This window comes from Microtus oregoni, unplaced genomic scaffold (assembly GCF_018167655.1).
Source record: "Microtus oregoni isolate MIOR12 unplaced genomic scaffold, Mior012 000074F_ref0000038, whole genome shotgun sequence".
Taxonomy (NCBI): Eukaryota; Metazoa; Chordata; class Mammalia; order Rodentia; family Cricetidae; genus Microtus; species Microtus oregoni.
In genome coordinates this window covers 3,746,125-3,760,225 of record NW_024544004.1, presented here as the reverse complement: position 1 = coordinate 3,760,225, position 14,101 = coordinate 3,746,125, and the positions used below count along the sequence as shown (strand labels likewise).

The window sequence follows — 14,101 nt, the reverse complement described above, 5'->3', positions numbered from 1 at the left end:
GCTAGTCTTCTGCACTAGCTGACTTAAACTGCATTAAATAAAGAGCTTAGTGCTTTTCACCTGCAATCTTTTCTTTTTACTTTTATAAATTAGAGCCAGAACTTTGATTTAAATAACTGAGTTATAGTCTTTCCTTAAATAAGTTAGGGTTTCCTGACCAGTGAACACGGTAGTTAGAAACAGAAGCTTGGCATCTATATAACAAACTTGATAGCTAGTAAACAGATTCAGCCCTTTTTTTTGGGTGGGGGTGGGTCTCATGTAACCCGCATTAGCTCTGAGTTTGCTGTGTATTTTAATGGCTTTAAATTCCTGACCCCCCTGTCTCTACATCCTAAGTATATATGTATGTGTCACTATGCTTGACTGAGAATATTTTTTATGATGCCCTAGAGAGTTACCAGAAGGTTTCCGAATTATTTTCTTTTTCTTTAAAGTTGATAACCATAAATAGAGTTTTGGGATTAATGTACATACCAACCAAATAAATGGATGCTTCTGGCAAATTGGTTTCTAGAAAAAGCTGAGCAAAGGTGACAAATGCTTTATGAAACTTCTGGGTGGGAAAGTGTTTTTCAGGCTTCTCCTTTAAATCCGCCAGTGAAAGGAAAGATATAAAAGTATTTGTGTTAATGCTGGTGGCCATGTGTTTGTGTGTGTGTGTGTGTGTGTGTGTGTGTGTTTGGTTATTCAACCAGGGCTTTGTTACCACCCTACTTGAAACATTTATAGTTCCTTAATGCAGACTTAGGGGGCAATCACTGGGGACTAGCAAGATGATGCATGAAAGCAAGGAGAAGAAACAGGGAAGAAAAGAAAGCAAAGAAATGAAAATTATGACCTTTAAAAAGTAAATGGGGAGTTGAGAGCAAAAGTATTTGTTCTAGTGATGTTTGGCCTGGTTCATAAATTAGGGAGCCCTAACTTTCTATGCAGTATGACCATTCCTTTTTTTCCAAGGGAACCAGATTCAAATAACCAAGTTGAAAAGGTCTAACTGTGCATACGGGCTAAGAATTTCCATAAACATACTTACTTTTCTCGCCTATGTTTTCTCCTGCTGCCTCCCCTTCTTCCTCTTCCTCCTCTTCTTCCACCTCTGGTGGCTGGATGTCATCTTGTGGGTCACAGGCACTAACCGGTGCATTCAGACAGCAGTGGTTGAACCCGCTGTCTCGAGGCAGAGTAAAACTTCGGGGCTTGCCCCCATTGCCGTTTAACACCTGCATCCTCTCACTCTCCGCTAATGGGTATGGGCCATAGTGATCCTGGAGATGGCACTTCTGAGTGGGAAGAGTAGACTGTCGCCTGTGCTCAGGGGAGATGGCCGCCGAGTCAGAGAAGACAGAATCTTCCAGAGGCAGAGTCTGAAGGTAATGTAAGCCTGAACTTGTCAGCGGTGTCTCGATTAAATCCTGCCAGGAGCGGCGCTGACTGGCTGTCTTGCGAATGGGGGACACGGCACTGCTCCCAGTAACTTCCTGGCGGAACTCCTCATGTGAAGACTGAGAGGTCTCAGTGGAGGAGAGCCGGCTGTGCTTTGTTTCCACATAAGGACTGGCGCAACTCATCTGTGGAAAGGAGCCCCTCATCAGTTTCCACAGAAATGGCAGACTATTTCGATGGTCAAAGAACTTATTTTCTTTTTACCATAGAGTATTTACATGGATTACATGGATTCTTACACAGTCAAGTAACAACTGAGCACATTTGTAGACACTTCAGTTTAGGACCCAGTTTATACTTTAATAGTTAGGAATTCAGATGTCCTGAGATACAGATGTAACAGCTGTCCATGAAACATCTGATACAATAGTACAAATCTGATAATAATGGAAGGATGAGTAATTGTAAATGTTTATATAAGAAACACTCAGCAACTAAACAATTTTAAATTCTCTACATAATTCGAAATTCTAAAAAAATGCCCATAGATTCCTATTTCTGGATTTTAGGCAGCTTAGGGGGTAAGAGAAAGAGAGAGAGGCCTTTATATATGAGAACAAGTTGTCTATAAACAAAGCAAACCTTTCTGCTTCTTCAAAAGTAAATGTCTGTTTCTATGGGTACCACAGAAAAGCTGTCTTATGGTCTTGTATATTCTATCGTAATTTCTGGAGACTACAGGCAGGATGAAGTTATAGTTTGTTGGGGACTGGCATTTTCTGTGAGTATAGACACTATAGACTACATAAAAAGGAATTTATTCTGTGCATAAATGTGAAATGTGACAATATATATTATAGTATAAAAGACAAACAAGAAAGATGAATAGCATCAATAAAATGCTATAAAACATTTCAAGTGAAACACTCTACCTGGGAAAAGCCTTATTCCAGCTACAGAGGCTAGCAGGCTAGCCCAGGTGCCTTTCTGCAAGGAGCTACACTTGTTAATTACAAATGGTGTTGAAGCGGCAGCCAGGACAAATTTAGCTGCTATGAACATACCGCCCCTTTCGGAAAAGGGACAGAAATTACTTAGCATCATCCATGGGCAGATTGTTACCTTTCAACATATCGAGTAGTATGTTGAACAACAAATTAACTACAATAATATGAATGGTTTCTTTCCAAGACGCTATTGTTGCTCAAAGGGAAAAAGATGCATTTATCAGAAGAGGAGTAGAACAACGAGAGTACAGAGGGAATGCTGGGGACTGGAGATTTAAGTGGGGGATGGAGACAGAGGGGTCAGAGAGTGGGGGCAGGGGTAGGCTTAAACAAAACTAAGGATACATTTAAAAAACCATATGCAAATCTACTTCTTGGTAGATAATTAAAACAATAATTTCAAAAAAGCAAAGCTGTGGCCCCCTTTCATTTTTTATAAATTTCAAAGGAATCATTCAGATCCTGGGGTTTTTAAAGAAAGGGAAAATATTAATTACTTGGAATAATGCAAAGGTTAAATGAAGTTGACTGGTATAGTCACATAAACTTACTTCCTTTTCCTTTGTGGAAGACTAAGCCCCAAGATACAGAGAGTTGATTATTTTGGTAACATGACCACAAAATTAAATGGAAACACTGACATATGCTCAGTAATTTTGATGGGAAACAGGCATAAATTGGCATAGTCTTAAGAAAAGTAGGGTAATTACCTCAGTAAAAGAATGAAATATATATATATATATATGTATATATATATATATATATATATACATATATATATATATATATATAGTCTACACATAGAATGAGTTATAGACTTAAGAAAATTCCATAAGAATTCTGGAACACCATAAACATATATATTAAAGCAGATACCATGGCTATATCCAAAACCCAGGGATATGTGCATCTGTGCTGGTTATTTTTTTTCAAACTTGACACAAGCTAGATTATCAGGAAGAAGGAATGCCAATTGATAAAATAACCCTATCAAACTGTTATGAAGGCAAGCTTGTGTGGCATTTTCTTGATTAATGATTGATGTTGGAGGGCCCAAGGCCCATGCCACTGTGGGTGCTATGACCCCTGGGCAGGTGGTCCTGGGTTGTATGAGAAAGCAGGCTGAGCAAGCCAGTAAATAGAGTTCCACCAGGGTCTCTGCTTGAGTTCCTACCTCTGGGTTTTGCTGTGCTTGTGTTCCTGCCTTGGCTTCCCTCAATGATGGATTATAATCAGTACTTATAAGCCAAATAAACTTTCCCAAGTTGCTTTAGGTTATGCTATTTTCCTACAACAATAGAAAGCAAACTAAGATAGCATTATGATATCTATTACTGAGCTGGACCTCCAGTACTATAGTGCTAATATTCATTAGTTGTTTCTAAAATACATAAATTGACTTTATTAGTATAGAATAAGTAAGATCAATTTACATCTTTTGGTAAGGAAACTTTTCTGTTCTTTTTTGCTCCCTTAAGCCTGGCAAATTCATTCTGCCAACAACCTGTGATGATTATTTCCCTTGAATAAATATATTAACATATTTTCCTTCTGAGTTTAGATCATCAATGTTCTTTTCCCTATGAAATCTCATCTGACTTGGAATTTAATATACTTTCTTTTAAACATATAAATGGATCATTAAGTTCAAGTTGCCCTGCCATGTAGTAAGCACCCGCACATGTAACTTACAGAGGGAGGCCGTGGGTATGTATCATAGGGGGGCGGAGGGCTGTCTTGCTTCGGTGTTGATGGAGTATCTGCTTCTTCTTTGTCAATCTCACTCCAGTAGTCTGAAAGTTTACAGACATGGACACCCCGAGGCTTTAGTAAGTATTTACAGACATATCCTCAAGAAAAGATAATATCTCTTAACCAAAACAAGACTTAAGTTCAATTCCTATGGCATGTTTACCATCATCACCCTGCTCAAGAGTCCAGCTTCATTTTTAGCTGTTTTGGAGAAGAAGAACACAATAACCTAATCCCAACCCCATGAAAAATTAATGACAAACAGCCAGTCTTAAGACAGCTAAGGGAAAGATACTCTATAAGCCACAACAGGTGGAGGGAATGTTTAATTTTAGAACATTTTTTTTCAGAAGCTTTACTTAATAAATGCCACAGGATGTTTTTAAAGTATGTCACATTACCGTGATGAATGCTCAGAGAAGAGATGCAATAAACCGTATGCTGCTGCTGTATATCTCTGATATAAACATCTCCAAATTAATGTTTGAAATTGCTTTGGCTTCCCTTCACTGGTTATCTAACAATTGCTGTTTTCTAGTGTCATGGTGACATGAATCTTTATAGTATCATACTCCCACCTCTCCTTGGAAAGGCATGGCAAACCCTAAATCTGGCCAAGTGCAAAAAAAATTTGAATACTTGCTGATGGGTGCTCCAAGCCCCAAATTTCAGAACTACTTAAAAAGATAACAACTATAAGCTGATAGACGAAGATACTTGGCAGAACTGAGACAAGAGGGAAGTTCAACTCTGAGAGATATATTAATATTGTAAGTCAAATCCAGCACCAGATTCATATCAGAATCAGTTAGACTATATCGTGGTCCTAACTCCTGCGCTGATTCCTTCTGTGAGTTACAAGCAAAGAGAAGCAGGATAATTTCTACAGCAATTGTAGGAGAGAGAACAGGGATTAAGAGAAAAGGAAATCTGTATGAAAACTTATATCCTAAAACAAGTACCACAAGACTTATGTGGTGTTCAGATTCAAGGGAAAAATCCCTACACATAATTTAGTATGAGCCCTTCCCTTTCTAGAAACTTTCAGTTGTAATGTTTTTCCCATGCTACTGACTAAAAATGAATGCAACTAGATTTTTTTTCAGAAATTGTTCCATTCCTGGTAGGGAATAATGGAGCTGGATTTGAACTAAGAAACTGACTTGAGCCAAAGCTCTGAGAATTACATTTCCGGGACTCTTGCTTGACACATCAGACACATCAGTTTAACACAACAGTTTAATGTTGGGTATAGTTATGCAATTTAATCTCCTTTACCCACTCCTGACTTTTCACTTCTGTTACTGTCAATAGAAAGTCTCTAGCAATAGATATAGGACATAAAATAAACTGCCCCTTCTATTCAGGCCTTAAAACACAAGGACCCTGACAACGCCCACTGAGAAAAATATACAAAGTCTCCAATCTCAATTAGTACCTTTTTTTTTTTGGTTTTGAGAAACTGGTCATGGAAGCACACAACTGTAACTCAGAGCTCAGGAGGCTGACCTAGGATTTTCAGGTTGAGATCAGCTTGGGTTACACAGCTAAACCCTATCTCAAAAGCTCAATGGAAAATAATGGAGACACTGGACAATGACCACCAATATAACTAAGTCCTCCCTCAAAGATGAATTGGCATAGATACCCAGAAACATTTATTAAATGATTGTGAAAAAAAGCATGTCTGATATTCAGAAGCAGGCAAAGGTTCAATTCGTCACCATACAACTACTTTATGCATTGACCCTCTTATAGGCATTATTTAACTTTATTGTTGGGCCTATTTTCTAATCTGAGAAAGAACAGCTAATAATAACTGACTTTTGTAGTTGTGTATGTGGTAGTACTAAATAAAGTAACATATAATCAACTGCTTTGTACTTTGAATCCACTCCAGAGATATTAGCAGCATTTATCTTGTGGGGTATATTTGCAGATTTTATTCCAGGGCAGTCTGACACAGATCACAAAGGCAGTAAATGACTGATGATGTTCATTTTTTCACAGATAGTCTTTATTTCTTTGTGGTATTTTTGAGCAATGAAGAATGAAATCTGGAGTCCTAGGGTCTGCGCAGTTTTGTGAGAGCCTGGAATCTTCCTGGAAGTTAACACTAGCATTCAATTCACCCTCCTCCCAGCCCCAGCACACAAAGCTTGCTAAGCTCACTCTACTCTTATACTTCCCACTGTTTCCAAGAATGCTGGGTGAGTTTATCCTTAATGTTTGCATTAAGGATACCATGACATTTTGGTGAAATAATACCTCAAGTGGTCCTTATTAGCACACTAGAAAAGAGATGATTAGCATTTTATCCATAGCTCTAGAGCCATTGCCATACATAAGAAATCTGAAGTGTTTATTTTTCCTACTCAGCTAAATTAGGAAAAACTCTAATCCCTATTTGATGCAATTTTTGGCTTATTAAAAAGCAATAACAATCTAAACATTTTCTGGGGTTCTAAAGAAAAAGCAGAAATATTACTTTACATATCAACTTCTTATGCTAAGCTGTAAGGGAGAGAACAATGCCAGAAAAAAGGCAACATTGAAAATTAGGCTCTTTAGGAACATGTGAAATAATACATACACTATAGCTTACTGGCTGAAACCAGCCTGATTTTTTTCTAAGAGCAAATAGAATTTTTTCTCTTAAAAAATCTAAATATATATTTTGATTTGTCATGTGAAATATCAAAATTTATAAGTAATTATGAATAAACACGGCCATCAGTAGAAGAGGGAAGGTCCCTTTTTACCATTATATGTTGACACAAAGGACATATTTTTAAAGCTTGTTCTTATTTAGAACTATCAAAGAAGTATCATATAGGTCATTAATTTTTTAATATTAATTACAACACTGCTTGACCTATTAGCTGAGGCTTCTTATTAACTAACTCTTGCATCTTAAATTAACCCATTTCTTTTCATCTGTGTATCACCACAATGCTGTGGATTACTGGTAAGATTCTGGTGTGTCCATCTCCTTTGGCAGCTACCTGGTGTCTCTCTGACTCCGCCTATTCTCTCTTTCTATATATATATCTCTTCCATCCTGGCTATATTTTGCCTTGCCGTAGGCCAAAGCAGTTTCTTTATTAACCAATTGAATTCATAGCATAAAGAGGGGAATCCCACTTTATCTCCCCTTTTCTGTCTAAATAAAAAGGAAGGTTTTAACTTTAACATAGTAAAATTACATATACAAAATAGTTCTCAAGCCAGAATTATTGTTACAATATTTAGTCCATTTACATTTGGCAAATTAAGGAAAATACTCTATCATCTATCCTATCTTTGTGAGTCTAAAGTTTTATATCTAATTTATCCTTTACCATTCTAAGGAATTCAATAACTATAACTATAACTATAACTATAACTATAACTATAACTATAACTATAACTATAACTGTGTGTCTTCAACTCTTCAAAAACCCCAGAAGGAGATAATATTACCTAAGCTAACAGGAAGTACATTGTAAGCAACTTCCAAAACTCTAGAATTGACAGAGACATCTTGCTGATAGGTCATTAATTTTTATGTGATTAAAACTTTACAATGATATCAAGAAATTATTTCTACTGTAAAATATTAAAATTCCCCTTTCTAGATTTCTGAAATATATACTGCATTATCATTACCTATATGCATCTTAGTGTCAAGCAGAACCTTTCCACTTTCCTCTTACACAACAGTATAACAGTACTTGTTCATTACTTTGTCCACTACCTACGTAGTTCTTCATAGCCTTTGGATACCAGCATTTTCTTTTTAAAACCTTACAGAGTTATATTGTGTTTGCAATTTAACTTCAGCATTAAGAATTACTTAGGAGATATCAAATAACCATAGAAGTGTGGAGTTGATATGCATTCTTATCAGTTTCCTAAGTAGAAGGCCAAGAGACTTAACTATATATTAAATAGGAAGTCTAGTATGTTTCTGATGTATGTTAAGGTACCTTTTTACTCTGTGGAAATAGCAAGTATTATCGTTGGTCTGATTTTTCTACCAAACTTTATTTAGTAGGCATTAAAATATATACTTATACAATAGGGCAAGGCAGCATGTACCACAAAATACTCATTGGAACTTGCACATGCAATATAAATTAACCTGTCCTCTCCTCCACAATAAAACTTGCTTCCATAATAAAGGCAATTGATTACAATCCAGCTTATTCTCAACTTGAAAGCAACATCAGGTAATAAAATTCTGAAATTTGATAATAAAAGTTCTGCGATATATACAATTTGATATTTTTCTAGGTTAATTTTACTATCTACATATTACCCATATTTACAACTCTATTATCTTTAAACAATCAGCCAAAACACCTTTGAAGAGCTATTTCACACCTTTTCAAGAAATCTGAAAAGGAAGGCTAGTATTTTTTTTCAGTACTCTTACCACAAAGGAAAGTCTAAAAATTACACTGAGCCATAAAGTGAAGAATTTTACGCCACCAGACACCTTTACTACAGTAGAGTGTTGGATGAAGTTTGCCTGCACGTACTGACTTGAAGAAGATGGCCTCTCCAGTATTTGTAGAATTATGCAATCTGCTTCCATACTGTGGAATATTATAGTGATTGGTCCACACCATTTCCTCATTACAAAAGTTACTTCAGAAAACAGAGCCAACCAAAAGTCGTTCCCCCACTCCCTTCCTGGAAGGACTCTGCTTACCCTTGTTTCCTGGAACTTGATATGTATGTTATTAGGTTTCATTTTCTATATTGCACCAAGCTTATCTTTTTTAACAGAACCCATTGAGGGTCTTTGCAGAAATACATTAATATTTAATAAAATACTGCATCTTTCCCTTATCAATGCTATATCAAGAGTCACTGATGATTTTCTTTAGAAAAATTATTTCCTCATTAGCTCTGCCTTTTTATGTAAGAAAAAAGTGTAACAGGATTATAAAATAAAAGGTATTCCTTTACCTTGTTCTTGCTTAATCCTCTCCCTTTCTGCATATCCTGCAGTCATCATGTTAATTCTATTAAGCCATCTAGAAAAAGAAAGAAATCAATGATAATTCATTATATTTGTTAGAAATATTTATTGCAAAATGTCTAAGTATAGGATAACCCTACATATAAAATACGTTCTTTATTAAACTTGAAAAAAAATTGAAGCCTTCAATAGGCAATAATCTACTGTAGTGCAAATTGTTCCCACACTGATACAATTCCAATGAAACAGTTATGTAAAGCTGTTAATGTGTGGAATATAACAGATTTTGAGATGACCAAAGCCATATCATTTCTTTTCCTTCAAATATATAAGCACTACAAAAATGCCCACTCTTTTGTTTTTTTTTTCAGAACAAATACTCTTTTGAAGACACTTTTTAAGAGTCAGTCTAATTTATAGAGATAGGAGAAAATGTTACAAAGCTTGCCTGTAAAAATAATAGCTTTACCATGAAATAATAGTTTGAATATACTCAATTAAGTTAAATGACCCAAAGGGAATTACATCTCAGAAGTACTTTTGAATCTTGTTCCTAAATACGAGAGCATTTAGCTCCCCAGAAATAAAAAGTACATATATAATTTTAACCTATTATGATCTAGAAAACATACTTTCATGAACGACAGCAAGCTAATATTTCTTAAGTATTGTTGCTATTGTTAGTGAAGTCAAATATTATTTCAATTTCTATTTAACTCTACCAGGAATATTCCTGTAGGCATCATTTCAACCACTGGATTATCAAGTCACAAATATTTGTAAACAAACTGACAATCTCCCACCTGGAAATTCTGAGCATGGGCCAAATGTTTTCCCAGAACTGAAATCAGGGAGAATTTACCTTAACCAATTTTGGAATTATTGTTAGAGTTTTAGTATCATCAAATTGTGGAACAGTCTGATTCAGATGTAGATGAAAGAAAACCTGTTGTTGAGATTTTTTTTTCTCCTAAGATCCTGGATGTCTTTCAGCTACACATTATTAACTGAGTCACATATTTCACAACTTTTCCAAATGGTGCTGTATGTATCATATACCTAGCATATCCGGAGGAGAGGAAAGTTGTATCTCTCATGGGTATCTATTCAAATATAAATTGTAATTTTAAGAAAAAGTAACTTAAATACAAACTTCAGTTTAGTAAAACATATCATGTAAATATCAGTCTAAAGAATATATGGGAATTAAAGAACAATTGGAGTCCTATTAGTATACAACAAAATATTCACAGGAATTCAATAACATACATATTATATGCATAGTCTAGTAAATTATAAATCAAGAAGTTGACCTCATGATAAAAACTTTGAAAATGAAGAATTATTAGCAAAAGTTCAGAATAAAATTTAATATATAGTTCATTTTTTTTAGTAAGAAAAGGGTTGAATTATTACAGGGCAAATTTGACTACTCTCGGGAAAGAGTAGATTGATGTTGTTAGGGTCACAAGGATGACAATAACACTAAAGAAAACTGATCACTGACATTTAATCTACTATTATGTTTGTATTTCTTGAAAAACATTGATGTTTTAATCAGAATTCTAATGAAAATGGAAGTTCTTGGTAGGTGAATTGAGGTATTTAAGAGAGGCTTCTTCAGTTTTTCAATTTATCATTTATTAAATATATATTTGTGTTTAACAATAGCCTGTGTTTTAGAGACAAAGAAATGTATAAGGCATAGTTCTTGCTTTCACTGAACTCTAGATTGCTAAGATTCCTAAGGCAACTGAAAATTTAAGCTACTTTTAGAAAAAAAATTCTGATGATGATAAAACTTCTTTGGAACATGTATGGATATTCTTAGGCTGCTGTGTATAGCTTAGACAGACAGCTGTTGCTGTCTCTTGCATATATGTGTCCTTAAGCTCCAGCTGGAAGAACCTCACTTACTGATATACTTGGTATAATTTTGACTTGCTATCTTAGGTAGACATGAAAGCAGATGTACATATGTTAACTGATTCCAGAAGTATTTATTGAGAGACTGTATGTGCCAGGGATGGTTCTAGGCACCTAGAATCAAGAGTATACAAAACAAAGTAGCCATCTTCATGATGCCTGCATTTCAACAATGGCGGCAGATAACAAATCGGGATATAAGTAAGCGTCTATGAAGTTTTACCAAGGTAGCAAATGCCATCTTTTAAAGCAGCATGGAAGGTAAAATTTGGAAGGTCAAAGTTGCTTGGGAGTAGGGAATCTATGTTAGGTAAGGAGGGCAGGGATACACATATTCAACATCATCTTTTTCGAGAATGCTGATGTGGAAGTTCTTTAATACTAGTCCTAATTTCAGTATTTCATCATATACTCCTTTTTTCCTGGCTTTTGAAGACAGGGTTCCTCTGTAGCTTTGACATGTGTCCTGGAGTAGCTCTTGTAGACCAGGATTGCCTTGAACTCACAGAGATTTACCTGCCTCTGCCTCTCGAGTGCTGGGATTAAAGGTGTGCTCCAACACTGCCTGGCTTACCTCATCATATTCTAATGCTTTAGAACATGAATATATAGGCTAGGGAATATGATTAGAGTAACACAGCCTAATACACTAAGAGACAAGTAACTCACAGTTACAAGGATACATGCACACACATGCATACATGCACACTTAGAAAAGTGCACAATTTTGTGTATAGAGATTTCATGGAAAACTGAATTTAATGAGTACTTTTATACCCTAATTACTAGGCACTGTTACTACTGGCATAGTATATATTTCAAAATCTAGAGAACAAACATATATTATTCTGTACTATGATAAAAATTTATATAAAACAGTAATACCTTTAAAGCCATGAAATAATCAGATAAGCATGTATTGACTATAATTATGCTTATTTTTTAAAAAATATCCCCTCTGGAATCAGGCATGTTTTCAAAGATTACATATGGAATAAATCAATATCCACATTATCTTGCTATGTATAATAATCAGGTAAGCAGACAAAGCTGTATATGGGTGTCTTTCCATATCACTAATATTGTGTGAATGTTTTTAGCACTGACTATTTTATCCTATTAACAAGTTTTTAAAATTGCCTATTGAAAATACATACTAAGAATAAAATTATTAGAGAAAGAAAAACAAAGGAAAAGAATAAAGGTAGATTACAATTAAATTTAAAAATTCAATTTTTACATCGATAATTCTAAAATATATAGTACATTAAGTCTTACATAAAACAAGACTTTTAAAAGTATAATGTGGTGCTGACATTTTGGATGAGATGTTTCTTTTCTTTGACACATTACTTAAAATAATAAAATGAATGACATGGGTTTGGTTTAGTTTTTTCTTTTTCTTTTCTGTTGTTTAGACTTATAGAAGTATCAGGGAAGAGTAGTAATACATCCTTTTCAGTATACTGTGAACAAGTAGCAAATATAGGTCAAGAAAGCTTTTTACAGTTGATAAAATGCACCAACAATGCTAGCTAAAATGGTTCTAAATTAGCAGATATCAAGAATGGTTAAATTATTTGAATTCTTACAGGGGGGCAACTGACACCTAATACATTGATCCTATAATACAAGAGATCCTCATTTGTGTTACTTACTCTTATTTTGGTTATAATGCAAACCCTTCATGTGTATCCCTAGGGAACTGACTTTATCATTTCGTTAAACAGATAGCATGGACACAGAAGTATAGAATTGCAGGATAATTATAGCACCAAAAATAGAGAGCCACGAGTCCTCCATCATGTACAGGTGAATAAACATTTTCACTTCTAGAACAAGGAGAAAAATCTCTGAAAATTCTTTGTGCTGGTATGAAATTTTAAGAGTAGTAAATTAGGGGGCTGGAGAGATGACTCAGTGGTAAGAGCACTGGATGCTCTTCCAAAAGTCCTGAGTTCAATTCCCAGCAACCACATGGTGGCTCACAACCATCTGTAAAGAGACATGGTGTCGTCTTCTGGCCTTCAGGTGTACATGCAGACAGAACACTACATTAAATACATCCATCCATCCATACATACATAACATAATAAATTATACAAACCACAATAAAAATTTAATTTCATGCACTTTTGCTTTTTAGAAACCATGGCTGTACTTCAGGTGTCAAAAATTTTATTTATAAAAGTAGCTTAAGCATTCATCTGCTCTGCTTAAGTATATTTATGAAGTAGTACAATTTTTATGCTTAAAATATTTAGATATAATTTTTAGAGATCTAAATAAAAGTAAATGAGTTAAGAGAACAAAAGTATACAGACATTAATACTTATTGCTACTGAAGACTAATATAGTATTTAAAAGTTAAAAAATCCTTACTGAGAGGGATAATTTTTCTTAGTCTATAAAAGGGTCAATTATCAGAGACAGAGACCCACATTGGAGCACCGGACATAAACCTCAAGGTCCAAATCAGGAGCAGAAGGAAAGAGAGCACGAGCAAGGAACTCAGGACCGCGAGGGGTGCACCCACACACCGGGATGTTCTACTGGGAACTCACCAAGGCCAGCTGGCCTGGGTCTGAAAAAGCCTGGGATAAAACTGGACTCTCTGAACATAGCGGACAATGAGGACTACTGAGAACTCAAGAACAATGGCAATGGGTTTCTGATCCTACTGCACGCACTGGCTTTGTGGGAGCCTAGGCAGTTTGGATGCTCAACTTACTAGACCTGGATGGAGGTGGGGGTTCCTTGGACTTCCCACAGGACAGGGAACTCTGATTGCTTTTCAGGCTGAGCGGGGGGGGGGGGGGGGGGGGGGGGGGGGACGACACACACTTAATTGAGGGAGGAGGAGGGAAATGGGAGGCGGGTGGCGGGGAAGAGACAGAAATCCTTAATAAATAAATTTTAAATAAATAAATAAATAAAAGCGTCAATTATTTAGTACAGAAAGGCTAAGTTTATTGCATAAATTTGCATAGTTAATAAATTGTAATGGGGGATTCAGTCTTGTCTAAAGGGTCACAGTTTTGGTCACTACACTTTGGTGCCT

At 35.5% G+C, this 14,101-nt stretch overlaps 1 protein-coding gene across 1 annotated transcript in view; it reads right to left on the bottom strand.

Annotated features, from left to right (window-relative positions):
• The window catches only part of LOC121441317 (connector enhancer of kinase suppressor of ras 2-like), a 177,739-nt gene that overhangs the window by 24,618 nt on the left and 139,020 nt on the right, over nt 1-14,101 (bottom strand). Inside the window, exons 18-20 of the mRNA XM_041642450.1 lie at nt 9,102-9,169; nt 4,086-4,186; nt 1,037-1,571 (exon numbers count right to left, since the gene is read on the bottom strand). Of these exons, the coding sequence (XP_041498384.1) occupies nt 1,037-1,571; nt 4,086-4,186; nt 9,102-9,169 (704 nt within the window). The remainder of the gene's footprint in view (nt 1-1,036; nt 1,572-4,085; nt 4,187-9,101; nt 9,170-14,101) is intronic.